This window comes from Nansenia antarctica, assembly GCF_963989245.1.
Source record: "Nansenia antarctica genome assembly, chromosome: 1".
Lineage (NCBI taxonomy): Eukaryota > Metazoa > Chordata > Actinopteri > Argentiniformes > Microstomatidae > Nansenia > Nansenia antarctica.
Window position 1 is genome coordinate 55,152,928 of NC_137674.1, and position 27,095 is coordinate 55,180,022.

Below are 27,095 nucleotides of genomic sequence, written 5' to 3' on the forward strand. Positions count from 1 at the left end.
CAACCTCAGCAGCGTGTGCATTTCATCTCGGCGCCCATGTTAACAGGTTAGAATAGCCATACAGCGTGCGTGAGGGCTGGCAGTAGCAACTCCGCAGTTAGAGCCACAGAAAACACGCAGCCAGTGTGGAAGCCGTAACAGTGAGCCACGCAGCACTTCTGCCACATGCGCTGCTGAGGTTGACACTTGCGGTGTATTTGAAGGGTTGTCAGCAATTACCTCCATTGCAGAGAATTCTGAGGATGCACTAGCACCACCTACTGGACATGAACTGTAACCCGGTGGATACAATTAAAGAGTGGGGAAGAGTTTGAGAACGACTGATAGTAAAGCTATCTGCAGGGAGAGAAGGGCCCCTTTATTATTATTATTATTATTTATTGTGTCACCCTCTAGTTTTTAAGGTTTCGTAGTTATGTGTGTACTCGGTTTAAAAAAATTGTCTAATAAACTTAACTCAACTACAAAGACATTCCGTTCTGGAATTTTACAATTCCATGTAATGTTTTTGCATTCCAATGGAATGTTACAACCGGGGGCCTCACCTCAAAGTCTGGTTCTGATGGGTCGAACTCCAGGCGGAGGGGGTTGAAGCCCTCGGGTAGCGGGCGGGCCAGCAGCTCCTCCAGGGGGAAGGTGTTCTGGCACAGCCGGGCCAACATGTCCTCCACCAGGATGATCTGGTTACACACCTCCGCCTCCTGACCACACACGCACACACATTTCAGTCTCATTCACTGCTGCTCCTGCATCCACCTCAAATATAAAATCTTTATATGGTCAATGTGTGGTCCCATTGATATGTCTGTGTGCGTGTATATATGTGTGTGTGTGAGGCACACCCTTTCGGTGATCTCAGCGATGTCCTCCCTGCGCTCCCAGCTGGGTAACATGTTGGTGAAGGTGAGGGGCTCCAGGCCGGCGTGGATCAGGTATGACTTCTGAGGCTTCTTCTCGTTCTTCTCTGCAGGACCAAACAGGCACATTACTACGGTAACTACCACTACTACTACTATAGTAGGCTGCTACCCTCACCCTGGGAGAACAGGGCAATGACACAAACTAAACAGACTGACTTTTATAGCGCCTTATTCCAAAGTGCTTTACAACGGCCTCTCATTCACACATTCACACACCAATGGCGGCAAGCTACCCTGCAAGGGGGCCGGCCCGCTCATTGGGAGAAATTCAGGCTTCAGTGTCTTGCCCAGGGGCACCTCGACATGTGGCCAGCCGAGGATCGAACCGCCGACCTTGTAATCATTAGATGCCGGCTCTGCCTCCTGAGACGCAGCCACCCCAGTAACAGACACGTTACTACGGTACACAGAGAAAACCAGTGTCAGAAGACCTGAGAGCTCTATTGGGCTGATATGCTAGCAAAAGGTCTTTCAGATATTCTGGTGCTGTGCCTGCTGTGCTGAGCTTTATATACAAGCAGAAGGATCTTGAAATCTATTCTGAACTTAAAAGGTAGACAGGTAGAGACAGAGTCTCTAAAATAGGAGTTATATGAGCTCTTCTCCTTGTTTTGGTTAAAACTCTCGCTGCTGCATTTTGGACTAATTGCAGCTGGCCAATAGCTTTCTTCGGAAGACCAGAAAGGAGACCGTTACAATAGTCCAAAGGGTAATAACAAAAGCATGCGTTAACACTTCTACATCCGCTTGCTGGAGAAAATGTCTAACTTTTGCAATATTCCGTAGATGATAAAAAGCATTTCTAGTGATAGATTTGATGTGAGGCTCAAAGCTTAAGTCAGAATGCATGTGAATTATCAGGCAATACTGATATGTACAGCGGAGCATCATCAGCATAGTTATGAAAATGTACACCATGTTTTCTGATGATTCCACCTCATGGGATCATTACATGTACAATGAAGTTGGGAATTTAAACAGTTATGGTAAGAGTTGAGGTTAGGGTGAGTTAAGGGTTATGGTTGGGGTTATGGTTTAGGGTAGGCTAGTCCCAAGGACTATTGGGCTTTAATTATACAGTTCACAGTAAATAACACTGACCTGTCTCAAAACTTGAATAGTGAGTAGAGGGCAGATCTACTTCTTGCTCAAATAAAGCACTATTAGCTTTGGCCTATCCGAGAACACAAACATGACAACTGAACTGATAACAATCTCTTAAATAAACCCATCGAAGTCTTTCTACATAGAATAGCACATTGAGTTTGTGGGTCAGAGTAAAATGGATGTGCAAAATGTTACTGGATGACAACCTCATTGACTCTAGAGAACTTGGCTGTGAGAAATACACATTATATTTTAAACAATTGATATGTATGTCTGTCACGTCACCTGTCTGTCACGTCACCTGCAGTAGATTCTTCTTAGGAACTTCCTACTCCTCTGTCTGGATTTCCATGACTTGATCAAGAAGATTAGAGTGTCTCCTTCATTGCCTGTGAGTGTCAATCAAATTAAACATCAGGTGGTCAATGAAGGACAAGGATCTATGGCTGTTGAGAATATGTTATATTAACTATGTTATATGAAATCATTGGTATCTTATTTGTTCTGATCCTTGAGCGTCTCTCTCCACCGTCCCACTCTCAGTGCTCCTATTTGCACACGTAAGAGCGCCTCTCATGATATATCTCCAAAATTTGGAGATAAATATATATCTCAATATATTAATAAATATATATATCAATCATCAACTATATTTGGAGTCCAAATATAGTGATGATTGATATATATATATATATATATTTATTAAGCATATTGTTTGAGGTTCCTTGATTCCTATTTATCATGTTTAAATGCTAAATAAAGTTTAACTTCAGCGATCTTATTTTTAAGAAATCCTCATTTACATGCAATTACATTGACCGGAAGTACGTGGGCGGGGAACCCAGATGTAAACACGCTCCCGTCCCAGTCGCTCCATCCCTCCGTTATTCTGGGTGAGACGAGAAGCTGCGATCCAGTGTTGTAATTCATGAAACGTTGTTTGGCCTGATAACTATCGCTTGAAGTAAGTATTTCATTGAGGTCAAGTTATATTATGTGAGCTGTTTGTTGTAGCATCTCCGGCGAATATTGTGACGGCTGTGATGATGGCTTTAAAACACTAGCCTACGCAATGAGATACTGAAATAATAACGCGGCATCACCGTCCTTAATATTTGCGCAGTCGATCGGATGTCTTACAAAAACAATGTGCTCATCCCTCTCTTTACAGCTAGCCTATACTGTACATTTACCTGATTACGGAACATGATTATTCTTGAAAGATTGAACAATAATAGCTGATTCTGATAATATTATGCCACTCCCTTCTCCAAGACATTGGCTATGACCATCAATGAACCATTTGACATTTAAAAGGGGTATGAATTGCATGATTTTAAATTTGATTGTTCAATATAGGCAACAAGGCTATCTTTATTTATTGCGCAAGTTGGGCCTTATCAAAGGCGATCTCCCTCTTTCCTATCCAATGGTTCACCCCCTAACCTGTTTGGTGAGAAGCACATTTCCCCGTCACAGTCGCTTTAGACACATAGGCCGGGCTATTCAACATCTATTATTCAGTCTAGCAATGATGCGAACTTTGAAAGTCAGAACTCCAAATAGACTACATGGGACCAGGGTGGTATTCCATCAACGCGATAAAGGAAAATCCAGGTTTGTTTTGATAATTCGCGATAATTTCATTCCGAGTTCAGTTCCCTGAATCTGGCTGAAAGAAATCGCTGTTGAGTTACCATGGCTACTTATTAGTCTACTTGCCAGCAATGTGAACCCGGAAATGTTGAGTACCCCAACGTTTTAAATGAGAAATGTACAGTACATGATCATGGGCCTACAGGTATGTGTATCAGCTTGCATTGGAAACAGCAGAGCGGTGTGTTTGGCACAGGGGTCAAGGCAGCCAGGTAGCAATCAGAAGGCTGCTGGTTCGAGCCTTGCCTTGGGAGACTGTGGTTGACTTTAATTGAATGTTTATTTTTTGGTCATTTAACAGAGCCTTCATGCAAATCTATTTACAATAAATACATCTGTCTAAGTAAGTGAATCATCTATCCATCAGTAATCATAAGAAATAATAATCTATGCCAAATCCAGGGGCCAGTTACAATACTAGAACTTAGAACATCATCATTAGCCTACTACTCAGAAAGGCTTCGAACACCATTGTAGTTATGTCAGTTCTCGTAAATTAGCCTACACCATCATTTTAAACATACATTTTTAGATTAGATTAAACTTGATTGTTATTGCAGAGTACAAGCATTAGACAACGAAATGCAATAAAAAGTGTATGTCAGAAGCGGTGATGATACAAGCATTAGACAACGAAATGCACTAAAAAGTGTATGTCAGAAGCGGGATTCAAACCCCCGTCTTAAAATAACTCTATTATCTGACTGCAGCAGCTATACCACAACCACAATAGTGAATTTTCATTTATTAAAAAATTTAAATAAAATGACGTACGCATTTTATGGAAATATGACGTATGCATTTGATCTGTCAGCAATTTTTTGCCAAGCCATTTCCCTTGCCTCGTTAATTGCAGCAGCCCTTCTTTACTTGTTATATTTTGTCTTTATAAAGACGAAAGCAGAGCGCTAAGCAGTCATTTTCCAATCATAGTAGGCCTATCTTCTTTTCGACAATTCGACTGTTCTGGGCTGCTTATTACTCCGTGCGCGCGCCAAAAGCCAGCATTTAAGCGTGAACTGAGTTATCATTGACGAGACAAGCCGGAATTGGATTATTTGAATCAGTTGAGTCTTAAATCACAATCATACGGAGCGCCCCTGGGGTCACAGGGTAGAAAAAAATATTTGATGTGTGAATCCGTTCCCTCGGTTTAGTAATTTGTTCCCTCGGTTTAGTAATTCGTTAGGGTTAGAATCGTTGCGATCGTTCTGCCTACAATTCTGGTACTAATCAAGATCAATACTTTTTCAACTAATCGCTGATGTTATCAATGTATGTGAAATACCCCCCAGGTCCCATGCTGGCTTACTCAAGAAATGTCAAATGAAAGGGCAATTCCTCTGAGGTTGTCCCCTGTAGTCCGAGTTAGAGCATCTGCAGTATGGAATGATTATCAATATCTTCTGGGATGTTCCCAGTGTACTCTGATACACAACATAGTTCACCTTTCATCCCACCACAAACTAGGGCATGCAGGGTTTCTAATTAGACATAGACAATAGATAAAACCAAAAGTACACTTGCATTTTGTCTCTGCTATACAGTGTGATGTCATCTGCCCTACAGAGTGCTCTTTTTGTCTCCATCAAGTAAGAATTACAAGGCAGAAAACAGTAAACCATGCTTTTATGACCACAATATGCCATTTTCTCTGATACATTCTGCTTATACAGTTTTTCTCAATTGCTAAAACACATTTCACAAAACTTTCCTCCATTTTCCCAAAACTCTAAACACAACACACTTTTCTAAAGCTACATAACCAAAACCACACCTTCTCTCTTCAAAACTCAAACTTTCACACCAAAACAGCTGCAAAACACCTGCAAAAATGTAAACACTATAAACATCATTACAGACTACAACAAAACAACTGAAAACACAATGTTCAGTGTGTGAGAATGTTCTTTTTTTTCACAACTGCCAAAGCACATTTTAAGAAACCTTACAGTATCTGTTCTCAGAATATATCACTGTAGAGTATTCAGCATTCATAGATTTGTGTGTTTCATATGAACAGTATGTAAATCTACAGAAAATACAGTATGTATGTTACGGTACATGTGGGAATACGGTACATGTGGGAAAACTAGGGTTAGGGTTAGGTGCTAGGGTGACTTGGTACATGCTGGCATGTCTAACCCTAACCCTAACCTTAACCCTACCCCTAATCAGTGGCGTAGCGGACGGGCCCGCAAGCGACGCACCGCGGGGGGGCCCCAGCCACTAGGGGGCCCCCTAACATTGGATCCAATTTTTATTTTTATTTTTTTAATAATTTAAAAAAATATAAAATAAAGAAAATAAGTGGCCCTTCATTGTGTCAACCTTAATTTTAATATATAGGCCTATATTAAAAAATATATACATAGTTAGCCGTATCCAATAGCAACATGACTTTGACGTCACACGTAGGCAGAGAGACACAAGGAAAATGAGCAAGCGAAAATACAATACAAAGTACAATAAGCATTCTTTAGGTGGTGGTAGATTCTCTATTCGGACATTATAGCCGCTATATGTGGGACTGTCGGTCCGATATTGTAAAAAAATCAAATAAAAAATGTATGTTTACGGAAGTACATGTCTCAAGTATTATCTCGGCGGTTAGTCGAGTGAAAGAAAAACAACATACAGATGATAATTCACACAATATAATACCACGAAAGCGTACAGCACTAAACAATAACATTTATTTGGGCAGCATCATACTCAAACTCAGGCAGAAGGGCAGGGTCCGGCCAGGTTCACAGTCACAGGCTGTCAGTGCATCATACAGGTACATACTGTAATTCAGCATGGTTAGGCTATATATAGCTGTTTCTTTTTTCTATTCTACTATTCTAATCTACTTCTGCTGTCTGCGTCTCCCTGGGTATTCCTAGACCAGATGGCAAACAGTAAAGAAATGCCACAATATACCAATATACGAGATGTCCAACAAAGGATTTGACTAACCCTGGCCAATTTTACACAACAAGTAGACTCTGATGCACCGGAGACAGGGTTGCCAGATGGGCTGGTTTTTGGTGGATTTAGTTTAAGTTTTTAGATTGGTTAGGTTGGAAATTCTCAATCCCATCTGGCAACCCTTAGCGGAGAGTCTACAGATATGTTTACAGATATCACACTGCTGTGCACACCACACTTTGTTAAAAGAAATAAAGCTTGTACTATTCTACTTATAATACATTCTACTGATGTAGTGTAGTCTACCATTTGGTTTTAGTTATAGGCTATTGCTCTCACTTGTTTGTACCTTTTGCTAAGTCAAGCATTTAGAATGTAGAGTGCATATTGCGAAATTTCGCAACGTCAATAACGCATCGGCTTTTTTTTTTTTTACTCCGTTGCGAAAGGGCCCCCGCCGCCACCTTGCGGGGGGGCCCCGCGATTTTGCGCTACGCCACTGCCCCTAATCCTAACCCTAACCTTAACCCTAGCACCCTAGCACCCTAGCACCTAACCCTAACCCTAGTTTTCCCACATGTACCGTATTCCCACATGTACCGTAACATGTACACTACTGTACTGTATCACAACTCAATGCAAACACTACAGAGGATCCATTACACACAACAATACTCACTGAAAACAATGTTCAGGGTGTGATGTTTATTTATTTATTTATGGAACTATACCACATACACGGTACATGTATTCCCACATGTACCGTAACATGTACACTACTGTACTGTATCACAACTCAATGCAAACACTACAGAGGATCCATTACACACAACAATACTCACTGAAAACAATGTTCAGGGTGTGATGTTTATTTATTTATTTGTGGAACTATACCACATACACGGTACATGTATTCCCACATGTACCGTAACATGTACACTACTGTACTGTATCACAACTCAATGCAAACACTACAGAGGATCCATTACACACAACAATACTCACTGAAAACAATGTTCAGGGTGTGATGTTTATTTATGGAACTATATCACACACACACACACACACCACAATCATTTGCAACAAGTGTCTTACATTTTGAGTCGTTATGTTTAATGAATGAAGCTAGGTGTGTTCATTGTGTTCAAATGTTGCTGACTGTGGCAAGCATTTTGCATCACAAGCTTTAATTTGAGAATTTGAGCAGAGTTTTTTGCAACTTGTGTTTTAGCAAGACAAAATGTGTTTAGATTTATGAGAAAAGGAGGATTGTGTTTTGTGAATTGTGTCTTCATGTCAAATGTGTTTATGGTTTTGGCAAATGGGAGCTAGTTTTATTAAATGTGTTTAGAGAACTGGGGGCCGTTCCACTAAAGTGGATTAGTATATCGGCGTTTGAAATAAATCAGGCGATCAGGCAACTCGGGATTGGAATTCAAGCCTCAGGTGATTCCTCGAACGAGGATCAGGCTTGTGTCATGAGTGTTCACAGAACACCGGCTTAGAAATCCTCGATATGGGCGCGTGCACGCAGACATAAAGAGCCCCGAAGAGTCGATCTGTCGAAATGAAGATACTCCACTCTGCAGGGGTCCTACATTTGTGCAGCATTCCGAATTATTGATCTTTATGAAGACGGAAAAATAAGATGTAAAATAGTGCAATACTGCCGCAATTAACAAGGCGAGGGAAATGGTTTGGCAAGAAATTGCTGACCGATTAAATGCGTAGGTCATACTAGCCCCAGTATTGTTATATGTTCATATTTTAATAAATGAATATTTACTACTGTGGTGATATACGCAGCAGGCTACAAGCCGTCATATCGTCACAATGGCCTAGTGGTATCGACCGCTGCTATAGTATTTATTCGTCATTTTAAATCGGTGGTTCAAATCCTTCTTCAGACACACTTTTTACTGCATTTCGTTGTCTGAATCTAATCTAAAATCTAATCTAAAAAAGTATGTAGGCTATAAAATTATGGTGCAGGCTAATTTACAAGAACTTACACGATTACAATGGTGTTTGAAGCCTTTGCATGAAATCTTCGGTTAAATAAAAAAACACAAAAAAAAAACTTATTCAAGTCTCGAACTCGCAACCTTCGGAACTCTAGCTGGTTGCCTTAACCACTGCGCCAGCCAGACCGCTGTGTCAAAAGCAATGCAAGTTAATAGACATACCTATTTATTTAATTTAATTTTTTACACTTTTTAATTTATTTATCTATCGATCTATCTATCCATCACACTTTCAAAATATCAGGTTATCTATCTATCGATCGATCACACTTTCAAATGATCAAATTATCTATCTATCACACAGTCAAACTATCTATCTATCTATCTCGTAAAAAGTGGGAACTAATATTTCCTAAAAGACACTTGATGGAACTGTCGTTCGGGATATAGTTTCCGCCTGTGAGACAATTTTGACTCACACATTACTTTAGCCAGCCTCTTAGCCTGCTCGCGACCAGAATAACTCGGGAGGCTATGTTGCATAGCAACCAAACAGCGAATTATTTGAGCCACATTGATGGACCCGAACGCAAGATAAAATTATCGCAGATTAGAACTTTATCGCGGATTAGAAGATAATCAAGCTTCGTGGAATCGGCCCCTGGTCATTTGGTTTAGAGAATTGGCTTTTGTGTTTTAGCAATTGGGAAAAACTGTAGTATTTTTACCTTCTGAAAGGATGGCTAGGACTGGTGATATCAAGCGAAAGGTTCTTTATATACAAATTCTGCGGACATACACTTCTGATCACTTTCTTTTCTACAAAATGAGCTATTAGATATTAACTTTCAATTCAATGTACAATTCGCATTTCTCAAAAACAACAAACTGTCAATTTATATGACATCTTTCTACAAGGCATTCTAGAACCTGCAGCAACCCATTCTTAGCTAATACAACAGAAATGTAGGCTACTTCTTTTTAACTATCTTAACGATAAATAATAACTCTTTTAACTGTCAATCAATTGTGTAACATATTAATCAGTCAATCAATCATATGATAAGAATAAATGTAAAGCCTGGTAGGCTACACACATAAAGATAATCACGCAGATTTTGGGCCGATTTTCCCCCTTCCGACCAAGGACAGCAAATGCCCGATTATCGGATGGCTCTAAAGATTATCCTACAAGATTATTATGTGGTGTGAGGTGTGGAGTCAATTTCTCCCGACACTTATTTTGCCCTGTCGCACATGGCTGCCTCGTACAGGTCAGTCAGGGTACTACGTTAGATCACGTGAGATTTTTGGCTTGGGGAACGAGACTAGAGAGTCTAGACTGTCGTAACGATAATCTTTATGTATGGGGTGTGCTGAAATGGGAATATCGGCGCACACCACACACAATACCATCAAGGCGGTTCAATCCATGATTTTTCATCTTCATGTGTGGGGTCTGTCTCAGATAAAATCCTTATGTGTGTACCAGCCTTTACCTATAAAGTTACAACAGCTTATGCTTACCATGTATCTGTGCATGGGTAAAATTTTATGGATTTTAAAGGGCCAATCTGAGATTAAACAACAGAAAAGCGGTCTCCCCACCACATATTTTGTTAAACATCTGAATGATCCATAGAAGGACTGTCCATGAAAATGTTTGTTTTAACCATGTTTTGAAGCTATAAAGGGTTTGTTTACACATGTTTACAAACAATGGAGTAAAACAAGATTATATTTATAGACAGTTGAATTTAGCTTATGAGGCCTTTCAAAGATATAGGCTATACTTCAAAATCAATGGCTAATATCATTCCTAGGGAGGCACGATATGCATTTTTTCCAACCGATACCGATAACCGATGTTTACCCGCTTCTCGTGGCCGATAACCGATATGATAACCGATATGAGAACAGATATAATTTCACAGTTGATAACCTGTAGTTCATGCACACCTGAAGGTAAGAAAGGCTATGTAGTGAGCAAAGATTGATGATTTAATATTCCATAGTGATCTCACCAAATCTAACTTACATCACTATTGTTAACACAACAAAGAGAACACTTCTGACTCTTCAAATGTTAATTTATTAAAAGAAAGGAAATACATTTCAACATTGTTGAAAATCACATCACACTCGCTAGTCAAGCCAAACTATTGCAATGCATGGATTGGGTGAGTAATCCCCACTGCTACCTAGTTAACTATAACACTACTTTTCATTGTTACCTAGTTAACTAGAACACTACTTTACATTGTTACCTAGTTAACTATAACACTACTTTACATTGTTACCTATTTAACTAGAACACTACTTTTCATTGTTACCTAGTTAACTAGAACACTACTTTACATTGTTACCTATTTAACTAGAACACTACTTTACATTGTTACCTAGTTAACTAGAACACTACTTTACATTGTCAACTTAGCAGGCTCCCAAAACAAGCTGTGTTAGTTGACTAGTGATGTGTCATTCATTTTTAACAACGCTTAGCTCGCGCTTTTATTTTGAAATCGTGAAAATGAAAACAGAAGTCAATGTCGGAATGAGCCTCTCCTTGTTTTTCAGAGAACAGATGCCAAACTACCGACATGTTTGCTGTAATAATATGATTTGGCAGTAGAAAGCCATCAGTCTCGTCTCATTCACAGAACAGCATGGGTTGCCTGCACTGTTTGATTGCGTATTTTAGAGCAGACTACAGAGATGGTGAACATTAGCACTAGCTAACATTGGCTATCTATTTACCTTAGCTTACCGTTAATTGACTGCATGGCTGTACGCAGGCGCAGCATCATGAGCGCGACAACCGGAACCGGAAATATTTCCGGCTTCATATTATCGGCTCTATATCGGCTAAAATTTAATAAAACCGATAAATATCTAATAACATTAATTTCCCAATATCGGGCCGATAATATCGTGCATCCCTAATCATTCCCCGTTGAAAGTTCCAAGGTCAATCCCCTAGCACAGGGGGAAATTTACTGAGGGCCAGGCTGAGGTTTGTGAATAAAATCTGAGGCCAGACATTTAGTACAATGATATCGAAGAAATATAAGTAGGCTAGTAACTGTATTAAATAAAAAAATATTGCATGGATGCACAGATATTATCAAATAACCATCAAATATTATGCTTTTTCCATGTTTGTGGGTAATTCTTACCGGCAAAACAAAATAGTATTTATCAAGTGCTGAAGAATGTTTTTGTATAAAATAATAACTGCACACTTACATTTGCATCACAGTAGCCTACCTTTGTCTGTAACAAAATAACAAATGCCGTCTTTGTTACCAGCATTGATTGATAAAGCAAAATAGCATTTATGAAATGCGTAACAATTAAAAAAATAAAATAACAAAACACATTTGCATCACAGTACTATTGTCTTTAATAAAACAACAAATAAGGTCGAAATAGTCAATTCAACAAGTCGTATCTCGTTTGTATGGCTTACTTTGGAAACTTGAATACAACAATACGCCAAGTCTAAGCAAAATAGGCATTGTGCTTTTTAGTTCAACAAAAAGTCAAAGAATTCAAACACAACCTTCACCTTTTTGCTCATTGTTTATGCTAGTTACTTTTGGAACGGTAGATTAATTTACGTTGTTTATATGGTAGCCTAGGTAGTACATTTGGCCTTCATTAATTCTCTGATAAAAGCGTGAGAGTGGAGCGTGGTAGCGCCTCCTGCGTTTCAATGTTGTATTGTCACGGATGTCAATTTAAACACCACCGCACCGGCCACATTAAAATGTTTGTCCGAATTTATTGGCATTTATTTAAACGTCGCCACGGGCCATGTGGTCCACGGGCCTTGTAATTGACATGTGTGCCCTAGCACAAGGAAAAAGAGAGAGGAATTCTAGTTGTCAATTTATTACTACTATTATCATTATTATTTGAGCTCACCACCACCCACCTCTCTTCAGAGGACTCCTATATTTTGGTATATTAGTTATAAGTAGCCTAGATGTTTTGTGTTTTTGCTTTGTGTTAAGAGAAATAATTGTTAACTTACATACAATCAAAGACTAATAAAAGGGGAAGATGTAATAGCTTACTGCCATTGAACCTCATGCAGCATACTCTTGTCAGTAGGGTTACAAATATTGTGATATTTGCAGCATATTGTGATATTTGGAGCATTTCCATGATATTGTTCTGTTGAAGAAAATAGTCTGTAAAAGTGCTTAAAACCCCAGAAATGAGCATAACTACAAGGGTAGCAGACTATTTACAACACCAGCCAAAAAGATATCATTGAGATATTTTCTAAAGCGATGTAAACATCGCCCCACCCTACTCACCAGTGTTTCAGTGTGTCGTGTGTTCTCTGACTCAGCTAAATGCTGTAAACTGCCTTCAGTTTGATGGACGGCTGCCTGTGAAACCGTGCTATTCAGTTTTTGTCATTGGGTTCTTGATCTGCATTCCCTCCAAGATATTCTCTATGAGAGGCTTATGAGACAGCCTCTTTCTAGGTCTTTCATCCTTTTGACAGTTGCACTGGATGCAAGGACCGTCTTTCTCTCAAGACACCTGACTGTAGTCACAAGCTTGCCTCTGATGGTTTCTTGGTTTCTGGTATCTACTGATTTGAAGCTCCTTCAGTTTTTTCTTACTCTCACCAATATCTACATTCAGTTGGTTCCTTGTTTTTGATTTCGATAGGTCTCGTCTGAGGCCTCCAGAGTCAGTGATATTTCACTGCACTGTTGAGAAGTAGCTTGCAAGTAAGCATTTCATTGCAATGTTTATCATGCGCATATTGATTTCATCTGCATCCAACGATGAAGATCACATGCTCAAACTGTAATTTCTAAGTTATGTTCATCAAGAATCAATGGCTATATATCATTAATTTAAGTCCAGAAATGTAGGTAACAATCGCAGATTACTCCTTTTAATGACTTTCTTAGCAACAACAATATTCTAGACCAGGGGTCTTCAACCTTTTTTAACCCAAGGACCCCTTGGATGAGAGACAAACAGAACAGGGACCCCCACATGTAATATATATACGCCTATAATAACTTCTATATTTACTTCATTCACCTTTTATTTCACCATATTAACCTATTTATATACTGGGTTATTAGCCTATATGTGTTTATGATTGATAAAACGTTCATGCATAATTATGATTGGTTATTATTATTATTGTTTTTGTTGTTGTTGTTGTTCTTGATGAGGCTTATATTTTCTATTATTATTATTATTTTTTTTCAACAATGAAACTTTTAGCTTCAGGAAGCAAGGTAGGTTTTTTTTCTCCAGCTGACGTTATGTTAGACTCTAGAATCATGGGCATCATTTATTTTGTAAATTGTTTTTGTCAAAAGTAGCTTATTATTGCCTATTAATGCTTGTACCTTACTCAATATCATTTTTGTTATATTTTTTAATTCTCACTGATTATTTTGGTGAAAGTTGTCAATTATTATGACAGCAATTGGCGGACCCCCTGCAGTACCTCTGCGGACCCCCGGTTGAAGACCACTGTTCTAGACAATTACCAATCAGGTTTCCTTTCATTTCATAGCACTGAAACATCAATGCCCTCTGTTAGAGCAAATTAAAGAAAGGCAGCCTGTTTCGTTTCAAGATGCATAAGAAAAAGATATTTAATGTTTTCCTCTATAGAAGGAGAAAGTTTACAGGTTCGTCAGACGCATATGATTGGTAAAAGTTTCTCGCAAAGTGTCGATCATTCATTACATTTCAGTATGCCCTCAGGTCCCTTCATAAACAAGTCCGCCCTCAGGTGAGGTCTAGGCCAATCATTTACAAGGGGTGTGGATTTGTACATTGAGGAAGATGATGGGGATGAAGGTTGGGGGGGAATCTGTCCCTCCCTTCCTTACAGTATAACAAAGGTGAGGAGTGGTGGCCCTAGAGTGAACAACGCAGGGCAATCACTCTGGTGTGACTCAGCATTGTTTTGAGTTTCTAGGGTCAAAGACAGACTATGGAATACAAAAGGGTAATTGCATTCAAATGTATGGCACAGGAGGACAAGTAGAGAAAACAGGTTTCATTGTGTGCTTACAACAGGAAATCCGTTTCTATAGCTTGCTCTAGACATTCAATTTACTGTTGTGAAGTTTGAATCTTAAATGTAGAAAAATGTCTTATTGCATATAATAATTTTCTCTTACACCTAACTGAGCATTGGTGTTGGTGTATCTGTTTTATTAGACTTGAGTGCTGCTTTTGATAATTCTTCACAAACTTTGAATACATCTTAAAGCCATAACTTGTCGAGGATACTCAAAAAGTCTCTATTGTTTTCCAGAGAAAAGGACGTGGAACCATGACATCTCAGGTTCTTCCTCTCCTGGTGTGCTCCATGCTCCTGGCCACACCCCTGGCGGCACAGGACCCCAGTGCCGCTGACATCCAGGATCTTAGTACGAGGAATGCTGACTTTGCCGCCCGGCTGTACCGCACCATCGCTAGCACCTCTGACGACAATGTCCTGTTGTCCCCGTATACCATGTCTCTGAGCCTGGCTGCTCTGATGACCGGAGCCAATGGAACCACGCAGGACGGGCTCCTCCAAGGCCTGGGGTTGAAGTCTCTGGACCACTTGCGAATTCCAGGTAGTGAGCCCAGACTAGAGGTTAGAGAGGCGCGCCAATAACAGAGGGGTCATCGACTAGCTGGAGGGTTACCGAAATTAGTATTCCAGATCAGGGTTTCCGTTAGAAAAATTTGCCGTCGGACATCGTGTCCGGGAAGAATTCGATTTACCGGACAAACGTGATATATTCCGGTCATCATATTAAAATATAATAAAAACATTTTTTCAAAATCATATATTTTTTTTCTCCAAATCTAATATAGCTGTTTGTCGCGGTGATTACTGTTGTGTAGCGGCCTATATATGCCATTTAATGTCTATTTCTCATCCGATACGATTAGATGCGAGCTATATAATATATAATAATATAACATGATTTGACGCATGCGCGCTATGCCATGCGTCAAATCCAGCGCTGAACGGGTCCAGCGCTGAACGGGCGCCTCACTGGGAACTGAACAGACAGCATCGATCAATGAACGGACTCCACATTACGTTAACTGAAGTTTGTTAAATTGTTTGGGATTAATGTGAGTTTTCTATTTTCTCTTTACAGTTTTACCCTTTTTTTAAAAATCAATAAAACAACGTCATTTCTATAAGTCTCGCTGGTTGGGAAGGCATTTCGTTTAGCTCGGGAGTATGACAATGGGAAGAACATAACTGTTTATTGAGAAACAATTGATAGGCAGTCTGGGATACGTATATAAAGAAATACCACAATGTCTAGATGTATAACATTTTATTGAACAGTAACAGTGCAAGCATGTAGGCTACGGGGAACAGGGATTTTGGTCAGTAGGTCCTTTGTACAGAGGGCGTTTCTCTCCGACAACGCGTTCCCAGGTACCATGGAAGTCATAGGTAGTCCAGCACACTGACAGAGAGACAGACAGACAGACAGACAGACAGTCAGCTTACTTCTACCCTTTTGAGTGGAATTACTCCTTTAATTAGCTGTTAGCCATCTCAAAGCCCCCTGAGCTGCTCGTCAACACTGAGAATAGACCACATTATAGAAACCAAAACACCGTTTTTTAAATCCACAGGGAATAACCGAGAGTGTAAGGAAAGGCACACCCAGCGCTGTCAGTGGTGGGGAGACTTGAAGTGGCTTTGCTTGATTTCCATCACAGATTCAAGGATTGAAACACTGATGAAAATAGGGAGTAATAGTGATGGGATTATTTTAGATTATTTTAGATTAGATTAGATTAGATTAGGTGAGATTCAACTTTATTGTCATTGCAGAGTACAAGTACCAGACAACAAAATGCAGTTTAGCATCTAACCAGAAGTGCAAATAGTGATATAAAAACAAACACTTAACTTTCGGGGAAACTGCTAAAATAAAATAAATAAAATAAATTAAAAAAGAAAGCGACTATTAGCACCGCCGAATGACAACAAACGTATGAGTAATGAGTAAAACAATGTCACTTTTATAGTATGCCGTTCGGTCGCCATGGCTCTGGTGTGTGTAGCAGCTTCAGCTAGCTGGCTGGAAACTTCTAGGGGTGCGTTCGTAAACACGCTCTGAGAGCGCCGGAGCGCACGCTGGCTTCGATGTCACAGAGCGACCGAGTCGTTCGATTGGACGAGAGGCGTTCCGCGAGTGCTGATCGGATTTCCAGAGCGTGTTTACGAACGCACCCAGCCAGCTTTAGCGAATTGTATTCAAAAGGAATTATTTTCACCGGACAATATGTCCGACGACTTTTCAATTTGTCGGACTTCACCAAGTTTTACCGGACAAAGACCGGTAATTCCCGGTTAACGGAAACCCAGTTCCAGATGCTTAGGCTGGAAGATTTGAAGTGATCAATAATAATGGATCAGATGGTGGATCTTCAGAGTACAGGGTAATGTTTTTATTGATAAGACACCGTTTTAATAGTATCGGTTTGGCACTGGTATCGGATAAAAACCCAAACGATACCCAACCCTACTTATGTGCAAAGGTAAGACATTTGTAACGGGTCAGGGCAGACCTGTTTGTTGGGTGGGGGGGTCGGGTCGGGTCGGGGGCTTTCAGTCACTTGGCCCGCAGTGGCCGGTTGTCCTAAAAACCCTGTTCCTTAGGAGGGCAATAGCGGCTGATGTGTCCTGTGAGCCCACAGCGGATGCAGATCGGCTGGCCCTGCACATCCCATTGGTTCCTGGTGGCGGGGGGGGGGGTGGGGGGTGCACAGGCTCGTTGGTTCCCCCTCCAGGTCTCCTCCCGTATTTCATAGAGCAGGGTCTTGGTCATTTCAGACATATGCCCCATTACTTCCTCCAGTATCTCCTTCTGGATCTCCTGTTTCAGAGCAGACCAAGATGGTCGAGTAGGGTGGGTTGGGGGGTTTGGATGACTCACTGCCAGGCAGCTAGGCATCGGCCACTGCATCGGCCACATACATCTCCACACCTCCTCCACTTACAGTCACAACATCAAGTTAAAAGGACAGCGTCACACATCCACATACACCCACACAACATTAAGCACGACAGAAAGCACACTAACAGAATGAAAAAATGTGCAATACATACAGTATGCAAATGTGGACAGACACAGAAATTCAACAGGCATGCATGGGACAGACAGTAAGCAGCCAACAGGGAGGGTTTGGAAAAACACTAGAGGGTTGAAAAACAGTTGCATGTGTCAGTGAGAATGTCCATGATAGAGTCCGTAAAAGCTGATTTGTAAATGAGAGTGTCCAGTTTGAGTGATTTCTGTAAATTGTTCCAGTCGTTGGCTGCAGCAGCCCTGAATGAAGATTTACCTTGTGCAATGTTTGTTTTGGGAATTTTTAGGAGAATATGGTGAGCAGACCGGGTGTTGTGGGTAGCAGATGTAATTTGCAGCAAGTGACACAGGTAGGGGTGGGACAGACCAAGGACGGTTTTGTAGATGAGCATGAGCCAGTGGATATTGCGGGTGTGCAGGGATGGCCAGTTGAGAGAGGAGTATAGAGTGCAGTGGTGTGTTTTGAAAGGGGCATTAGTGGCAAACCGGATAGCAGAGTGGTAGAGAACATTCAGCTTTTGGAGTGCGCCCTTGTATGCTGTCCTATATACGACATCCCCATAGTCTAACATGGGGAGGATTGTCATTTGGACAAGAGTTAGTTTAGCAGTGAGTGAAGGTGGAACGCATTCTATGCAGAAAACCAAGTTTAGATTTTACCTTAGATTGTAACCTGTTTATGTGGTGTGAGGAGGATAGGGTGCTGTCTAGCCAGATACCAAAATATTTGTATTCAGTGACCTGGTCTAGGACAGCCCCATCAAGGGTGGTGATATCTGGGCCTGGTGGGGGTGTAGCAGAGCCCTTCCTCCCGAACCACATGCCCTTGGTCTTTCTGGTGTTAAGCAGGAGGTTTAGGGAGGAGAAGGCCTGCTGGACCTTGCGGAAGCTATCTTGAAGTGATGCCAGTAGTACAGTACTATGTCTGGGGAGGGGCCAACTGCATAAAGGACTGTGTCATCAGTGTAGAGATGGATAGATGAGTCTATAACAGAGCAGGCAATATAATTTATGTAAATGGAATTACTTTCTTAACCATGACTCAGTGATTACTAGTACCTCAGGATTGGAACCGTTTACCCAGACTGACAACTGATCTATTTTAGGAATTAAACTCCTTGCATTGATGTGCAGGAGACCCAGTTTTTTTTGGGCACAGAAATCATCAAAACAGAGATCATTTGTAATCAAACCAGTATTGGGGAGAGCAACATTTGCAGCAGGGCCAGTGTTGATATAATAAGCAGTAAAACAATCAATGTACGGCAGAGAATTATGTTGAAAAAGGGATTCAGCATCTCTATGTAGGCGAGAGCAGATAAAGTTTGTTCCGCGGTCGTCATTGCCAACACGCTCATGCAGTTTAGGCAGAGTACCGGAGCACGTACTGGGCGCGGCCGGTGGAGAGTGCACCTTACCCGGTACACTCTCCCGACGGAGGTCTGTTTGCTCATAGTCCCAGAGCGAGAACGTGATTAGCAGCGCGGGCGGGAAGTTAATTGTTCGAAAATACCGATTCAGTGTGTGAGATGGATCAATTCAATTTATAGAGTGTCCCGTGTGTGCACTTGTTTTTTGTGTGTCTTTGTGTGTGTCTGTGTGTGTCAAGAGCGTATGTCGGTTATGGAAGGAGGGCGGAGAGGGGGAGGAAGGAACCTGAGGCTGAGGTGAGCTGGCAGCAGGCAGGGGGGGAGAGCTTGGAGGAGCATGGTGGCAGGCAGAGCAGCAGACAGGCGGGCAGAGGCAGGACGGCAGACCCAGGCAGCAGGCCAGGCAGGGCAGCAGGCAGAACAGCACAGGCAGAGATCCAAAGAGACTTACGACTTCCGTATCCGTCCTTCCGTATCCGTCCTTCCGTATCCGTCCGTGTCACATGGCGACCGATGAGGATCGGTCTGATTCCCCTCTTGTCTACAACTATAAAACTGTGATCTCAATACAGCAACATGGGTAGTATCACCATACAGTCGAGCCAAAATATATTTTTTGTGGTGTCTATCAGTCTCTTCTAGTGTCAAGATTTCACGTTTTGCCTCGCCGTCTCAGGCTCAACACACACTGTGCTTTCTGCCCTTTCTCAAAAGTCTGTACATTTAAAATGTTTTCAACATATATGTTCCATGGCCCCAATTTCCCCAATCTCTGTAACCATGGGGCACCCAGAAAAAATGGCATCTGCCAAATGGCATATGCAGCAGTATTTCTGTAGTCTGGGCTATAACCCCCAACTGCACCTTCCAGGGCCTGTTCATCCGAATCGTAGTATTGGATCTCCTCCAGCTCTGATTCAGTGTCTCTGTTGGGTACTGACCCCTCGCTCTAAGTTTCAGGAACGGATAGGCTTAGGACCTCATCATCAAGATAATAAATGAGGCCACTATGTCTCTGTCCACTGGATGGTGGTTTAAGAGGTCTGAGGGACGCTCCAGCTGCTTGTAACGGTTCATCATCGGATGTAGAGCAGTCCGTATCATGAATATTTTCGACAACCTACATATGACTTCACATTCACAGACAAAGAGGCTGAGTTCTGTTATCAAAAGTTAACTACATAGTTGAAGCAAAATATGCCATACAGAGCAATAGTAATCAAATACACCAGTCAGAATCACTAAAGCCCCGCTTTATATATTCTAAGCCTTTATTTCCTTACAATGGCTGCGGAGGCACCAAACTCTTTTCTTACCTATAGCCACTTGTAATTGTCATCCCTGTTGTTTGTGTTGCATTATCATAAAACAAACCCACATTGAATCACAAAAAAACACATTTCCATTTCAACAGTGGATGACCCATTTCTATTTTATTCTAGAACTCTTCCAGACTCTCAGAAATAGCGTCAACCCGACCGGGGGGTTCCGTCTGAACCAAGCTATTGGCATCTTCCCCGGGAACCAGTTCAGCGTAGCCTCGGACTACAGAATGGTGGTCCAGACCAAGTATGGTGGAACTGTTCAAAGCCTCGACTACGGCACCACACAGGCCGCCAAGGACACCATAAACGAGTTTGCCACAAGAGAGACGGGGGAAAAGGTGACAGATGTAGTCAGCACCATCGACCCCCAAACCCAGATGATGCTCATCACTGCTGCCTTCTTTCAAGGTGAGGAGGTTGTTGGCTCATTGGACAGTTTATAGGCAGTTTATAGGGCAATATGGGGATCTCCTGTAGAGTTCAACCAAAGAGAGTTACTAAGGTCCAGGAACTGCTTTACCAATAGAAATCACTACCCAATAGCTGTGCTCATGCACAGAATGATGTGGTGGTGTCAAGTTTCAGAGTGGCGGGAAACTGTGTGCAGTACAGCAAATTTACCTCAATACGCTATTTTGGCCATATTGTGCAGCCCTAGTATTACTGTATACAACATCCTTACTTCTAAACGGCTTTGCGATCCACTCCCTCTCCAGGTCAGTTTGCCCTCCCCTTCAACGCCGACCAAACCCAAGACGAGCGCTTCTACGTGTCTAAGTACCAGACCGTTCAGGTCCCCATGATGTTCTGCTCCGACAAGTACTACCTGGCCTACGACCGCTCCCTCAAGCTGGGTGTATTGAAGCTGGCAATGACGGGAGGCGTGGCCATGCTGGTCCTCATGCCTGATGAAGACGTGGACACCACCTCTATAGACGAGGAGATCACTGCTGAACGCTTCCATGTCTGGCTCAAGCAACTGAAGAAGACGTAGGTGGCACCATGATAATGGATGGACTTTTTAATAAAAGTAACGCTTTTTAACTGAGTCGCAAACTGTGTGTGGGTCACTCAGCACATCCACTACCAATGTCCCAACCCTGTAATAATATACCAGACCTTGGTTTATGTAATGTGCTTGATTGAGCTTGCCTGGCACAATGGAACCAATGAAATTGTCAGAAAAATGTAAACCCCCGCCAAAAGGCTCTCCAGGAAAGCTCAAGCAAATCCACAAAATATTTAAGTACAGTGCCCTGAGTAAGTAAAGTCAAATCCAAACGTTTGGAGTACTGACCCAAAACAAAAAAAATGCTTCACTGTCCCATTACTTACACAGGGCACTGTACATCTCCTCCTATCCTTTACAGGAAACTGGAGGTGCTAATGCCCAGATTTATGCTGGAGCAGTCCTACACCCTTCAGAAGCTCCTCCCAGGCCTTGGGATCAGTGAGGTTTTCCAGGATGTTGCTGACCTGTCTGCTATTGGTGGAGAAAAGGGCATCAGGCTTTCTGAGGTCAGTTTGTGTGTCAGTGTGTCTGTCTGTCTACTTGTGTGTGTGTGTGTGTGTGTGTGTGTGTGTGTGTGTGTGTGTGTGTGTGTGTGTGTGTGTGTGTGTGTGTGTGTGTGTGTGTGTGTGTGCGCATTTCCATCAGGGCATCCTTGGATGTCTGTTACTGTTACTGTGTATCTGTTGTTCTGTGGCCACTTCATCCAACTCAATGTTAGTGAATGTGAAAGTAAAGAGTGATTAGGAGAGAGGGAGCGATGCCCCTGGAGGAGAGAGGGAGCGATGCCCCTGGAGGTTGACTTGAAATGTATTCTCTGGCTGTGTTGTCAGGCTTCTTTCGCATGTCGTATAGTATGTACATCTGTGGTTACATTCTACTGTTTGGAGTAATTGTTGTAGTGAAAGGGAAGACAGAGGAATATGCCTTTTACTAAAGACGGTCTTGGGTTTCTTAGTTTCGGCTACACACTTGTGGACCCCCCAAAATATCCCTTAATAAAAACATGAAGCAATTGTAATTAGAGGGCTAATGGATAAAATTAACATTTTAAATATTATTTTAACATTATAAAAACTAGGGATGCACTGATACTTTTTTTCAGACCAAGTACAAGTACATTTGGGTACTTGCCGATACCGAGTAGGCTACTTAACCACCCAGTGCCTGTCATGTCTATGATTACCATGCCCCTCAGGCGAGTTCATTCTCTAATAAAGTGCACCCAGCTTGAGACCGCAAGTTCGATGTGTCGTCCAAGTTATTGAGATTAGATTCTGCAAAGTCTAGTAGAGATTCAACATTGGCAACGAGGAGCAACATGTGTTAGTAGTTAAAAGAATCAAGTTTAGCTAGTTAGTATGGAGAAAACCGGGATTCAAATGTAATTTGCATGAAAAATAGGAAACAAAATTGAACATGCAGAATTCATTGTAATCAGGGGGAAAGGTGAACCACTGCTGGGAAAAGAAACAGCGATGCGACTGGGTGTCCTGAGAATAGGTGCCGACATTGCTGCTTTCACAGAGACAAAGCAAACACTCCAACAGCAATACCCTGAAGTGTTCAGTGGAGTCGGGAAACTAAAAACGAGACAAGTTAGTCTACAGTACACATTAACCCAGAGGTTAAACCAGTACCCCAGCCACTCAGGCGAATTCCATTTCACTTCCGGGGGGTCAATAAAAAACAACAACAGTGAAACAGAGTTGAGGGGGGAAATAAAAACAGTCAAAATCGTCCCCCTTCTAAAACGGCCATCCCTCTTTCCATACTTTATGTCATTTTATCAATGAACGTGGTATTACTGCTATTTCAAGGTGCGAGGGGGGAACGCACACATGCAATGACATTCTTACCAAGTTACTGACACTGAAGTCACTGACGCTGAGGGGATGCTAAAATTGTCCTCATATGATAAAATCCACCACCTCCCCTGATTTTCTTTTACAACTTGAGTAGCCTACTGAGTATAAGCATTTGCCTGGTTAGTTGTCATGATCAAACGTTACAAATGCAACTTACCGAGAAGCCACCCTTCTCTGCCCTCTCCCGCTTCCAGACGAACGCCTACCCTATATTATAGCACTTGTCTTAATTCAGCCGCTATAATTGAGCCGCTATCACAGGGCGTTAATACAAACCTTATTCACCTGCGTTCATTTTACCTGCGTTGGTATTTATAGAAGGAAGCACGTACGCAATGTTAGATCTTACTGATTGTCTAGCAACATTTATGCTTCTGTCACTCAGACACACACATGACACGGACCCACACACACACACATACTCTATTCTCAGGTCACTCAGACACACACATTCTGTTCCTTCCAGGTCAGCCTGCTCTTCATACAGATTCGGGAGGTTGTTATCTTAAAGACCTTGGGGGTTAGGCGCCAGGGCACAGACAGAGGGTGGTCAAGATAGATGGGTTAAGCTGCCGAGGAGTCAATCTGTCCTTGGTAGAGAGAGTATTTAAGCCTGTCTGTTTTTCATAATGTTTAACTTTAGCAAAATAGTGAAAAGAGAAGGAGGGAGGCTAGTTTTAATTTGGTGCTGTAGTCTACAGTCTGTTGAGTAGACTGGCTGACGATCTCTTGGTTTGCTCACTTCCTCTGGATGAAATTACAAAATTACCTGTATTTTTTCTCATGCTAGTATAGCCAGATAAAGGTATTAAACCACCTGTTAAAAGGCACCAGAATACAGGAAATTACATCTACTGGGGGAGAACCCCCAAGACCCCCTTTACACTGTCCTAGTGTTTAACTTTTAAAATAGTTATTTTATTGCACATGTTTTTATGTTTTATGTTTTGTAAAGCACAATAAGTTTGCATTCGGTTGTATAAATACATTTGCCAGGCCTAAAACATTTTAATGAATGTTCATTTACACTTGCTAGTAATGTTGATAGGCTAATTTAGACTTAATAGGCTGTGTTACCTTCATTATAAGATTCAAATATGTTTTGTGGCTCCAGACAGATTTTTATTTCTTTTTTGGGCCAAAAATGGCTCTTTTGATAGTAAAGGTTTCAAACCCCTGCTCTAACCAGTTTGTCATGCATTTCTTTATTCCAACACCACGTTTTTGTTTTATCTCCCCCCAAAATACAAGTAAATACTAGTATTTTAAACTTGTGAGTAATCATGATTCATCTGATTAATCACAGAATATTATTGGGATTAATTTGATTAAAAATGTTAATCAATGAACACCCTAATTTGGCAGAGCATATTTTGCAGTCTGCTCTACTTTTGTCGTCATCATCGCTTATCCTAAAATATCTCCAAACTGCCGACATTGCTCCGCCTACTGCTACGAGAGGTTACGTTGTCTTGCTGTAAAGTGGTATCGGGAGCGGATGTATCTGAGTAGTTTTATGAGTACATGAGTGCAGTATCGGTTTGTTATACTGAGGTTTACAAAACTTACAAATAATTGTATTAGATTTCTCATCAGTCTACCATAAGTACGATTCCAAAATATCATGCTTTTAGTCTAACTAACTGATCCCTGGTTTCAGGTTCGGCACAAGGTGGCCCTCACTGTGGACGAGACAAGCAATGCATCAACCACCGCACCTGTTGTCATCTCTGCCAGCCTCCCTCCTCGGCTTACCATCAACCGACCCTTCCTCTTCCTCATCTACCATGAGCAAACCAGCAGCATCCTTTTCATGGGAAGGGTGATCAACCCAACCAAGAAGTGACCGCAATGTAACAATGATACATATATTTTGTTTCTTATTTTGTCTCTACAGTCCAAATGTTTGGATTTGAAAACAAACAATTTAAGTGGAATTAAAATTGTAGCTTTTATTCAAGGATATTTATGTACATGTTGGTTTCATCATTCAGAAATATATATATATTTTAGACATAGTCCCCTTTTTTAGACCACCAGACAGATTTATCGAACGTCCAAATTAAGCACTCATGTTTAGTATTTGGTCAACAATACTTTCCATGCAATACCTGCCTGAAGTCTGCGATCCATTGACCCCACCAGACGCTGGATATCTTCTTTGGTGATCCTCAGCCAGGCCTGCACTGCAGCCATATTCAGTTATTATTTGTTCTGAGGACATTTTTCCTGAAGTCCCCTTTTCAGCAAATGAAAAGCATGTTCAGGATTTACAGGATTTAAATGTGGAGATTGACAGTCAGTCAACAACTCGTGACGTTAGAATTATAAGGTTCTCTCTCAATTTTTGTCAAAATTGAGTTTTTTATCTGATCCATTAGGTGTTTATTAATGCCTGTGTGGTGTTATTTTTAAAATGTTGACATTTTTAAGTTAGTAATTCATAACATACAAAGGTTCCATCTCACAAAACATAATGGAATGTAAAAACGTTGACGCTCAATATCTCTGAACTACCCTAAACGGAGATAGAACCTTATAATTCTAAGCTCACGAACTGTCCACTTTTTTGGTCTATAATTAATACTAGACATTGAGAGCTCTCTCATGCCTGCACACATGATGTGACAGAACCAGAAACACCTGTCAAGCCAATTGTCTGTTATCACTTTTGGCTATCTTGAAATAGGGGGACTATGCATAAAAGTGTTGTCATTTCTGATTGGTGAAACCAATATGTACACAAATACCATCATACAAGAGCTGAGAATCTATACTTCAACCTAATTTCTAATCCAAGTGTAGAGCCAAAAGAAGAAAATAAGCTTCACTATCCCATTACTTAATTACGCAGGGCACTGTAGTTGTTTATGGTGCACAATTGTGTAACTGTCTTGTGTATTTTGTCCTTTCAGTTTCACTAACATTGTTGGACACTGAAGTGCAGCACTGTGTAGATTTTAGTGGGCCGTAAGTATCTACATTAAATGGTCAGCATTTCTGAAAACTGGCTAAAGGTCAGGTATAAAATGACACAAATGTATGAATGTTTTTTTTTAAGCTTAATGTGTTTTTTTGTGCAATGCCCTTCAGCTTTCTGGCATCCTCCCTTCTGTAGCCACCTGTTTAGAGCCTGTACTGTATGTTGTTTTAACTGAAAACATTACCTACCATTTACATACTTTTATCTGCTGTACTTCTAAATTGCTCCCTAGGAGCTAAATTGTTCCCTAGGATCCAATGTAAAAAAGACTAATACAAAAAGTGACTGACCTAAGCTGTAGAGAAAAATGCTAATTGTGTTAATGCTCATTAGAACAGAAAACATATACCGGTACAACACAGGTTTATTAATTGGGTAGTGAGGGTTGGTTTGGGCGGGTCACTCAGGTGTTTAGCAACACCAGGCACAATCTCATTGGTGGAATGGAGAATCTCCTAAACCAATCACAGGTGTTGTAGAGGTGGCAGATCATATAATCATAAAAATACATAGTGCTTCTTTTTAGCCTGTCTGTCAAATATAAAACATAAAGAGGAGAGGCTTTGCAAAGCATGCTATAATACAGGAAATACAATTTGCCCAATAAATAAAATACAAATAAAATACATACTGTTACATATTTTTTGGGAATTACTTTCTTCTTTTCGACAAATGGTACGGTTAGTATTCGTGGAATAAGGCAGAGATGGATTGATGTCTGTTGTTTCCATTTGCGCAACAAGAGTTCTGAAGTCTTCCCCTGCAAGCCAATGGTAAGCATTTATTATGTTTAGTCTTTTTTTCTGAAGCAGGGGGGACGCACACTTTTGACAAATCCTTCCCAAAGCCATTTCCTCTGAGGGGTCG

The 27,095-nt window shown here is 41.2% G+C and overlaps 1 protein-coding gene across 1 annotated transcript; it reads left to right on the plus strand.

The window, feature by feature from the left end:
- The first annotated feature begins 2,890 nt into the window (after positions 1-2,890).
- Positions 2,891-26,851, plus strand: serpina10a (serpin peptidase inhibitor, clade A (alpha-1 antiproteinase, antitrypsin), member 10a). The gene is made up of 6 exons (XM_080543735.1): positions 2,891-2,991; positions 14,874-15,180; positions 20,486-20,776; positions 21,085-21,358; positions 21,739-21,886; positions 24,906-26,851. The coding sequence occupies exons 2-6, from the start codon at positions 14,892-14,894 to the stop codon at positions 25,089-25,091; spliced, it is 1,188 nt and encodes a 395-aa protein (XP_080399861.1). The 5' UTR covers positions 2,891-2,991; positions 14,874-14,891; the 3' UTR covers positions 25,092-26,851.
- The last annotated feature ends 244 nt before the right edge of the window (positions 26,852-27,095 follow it).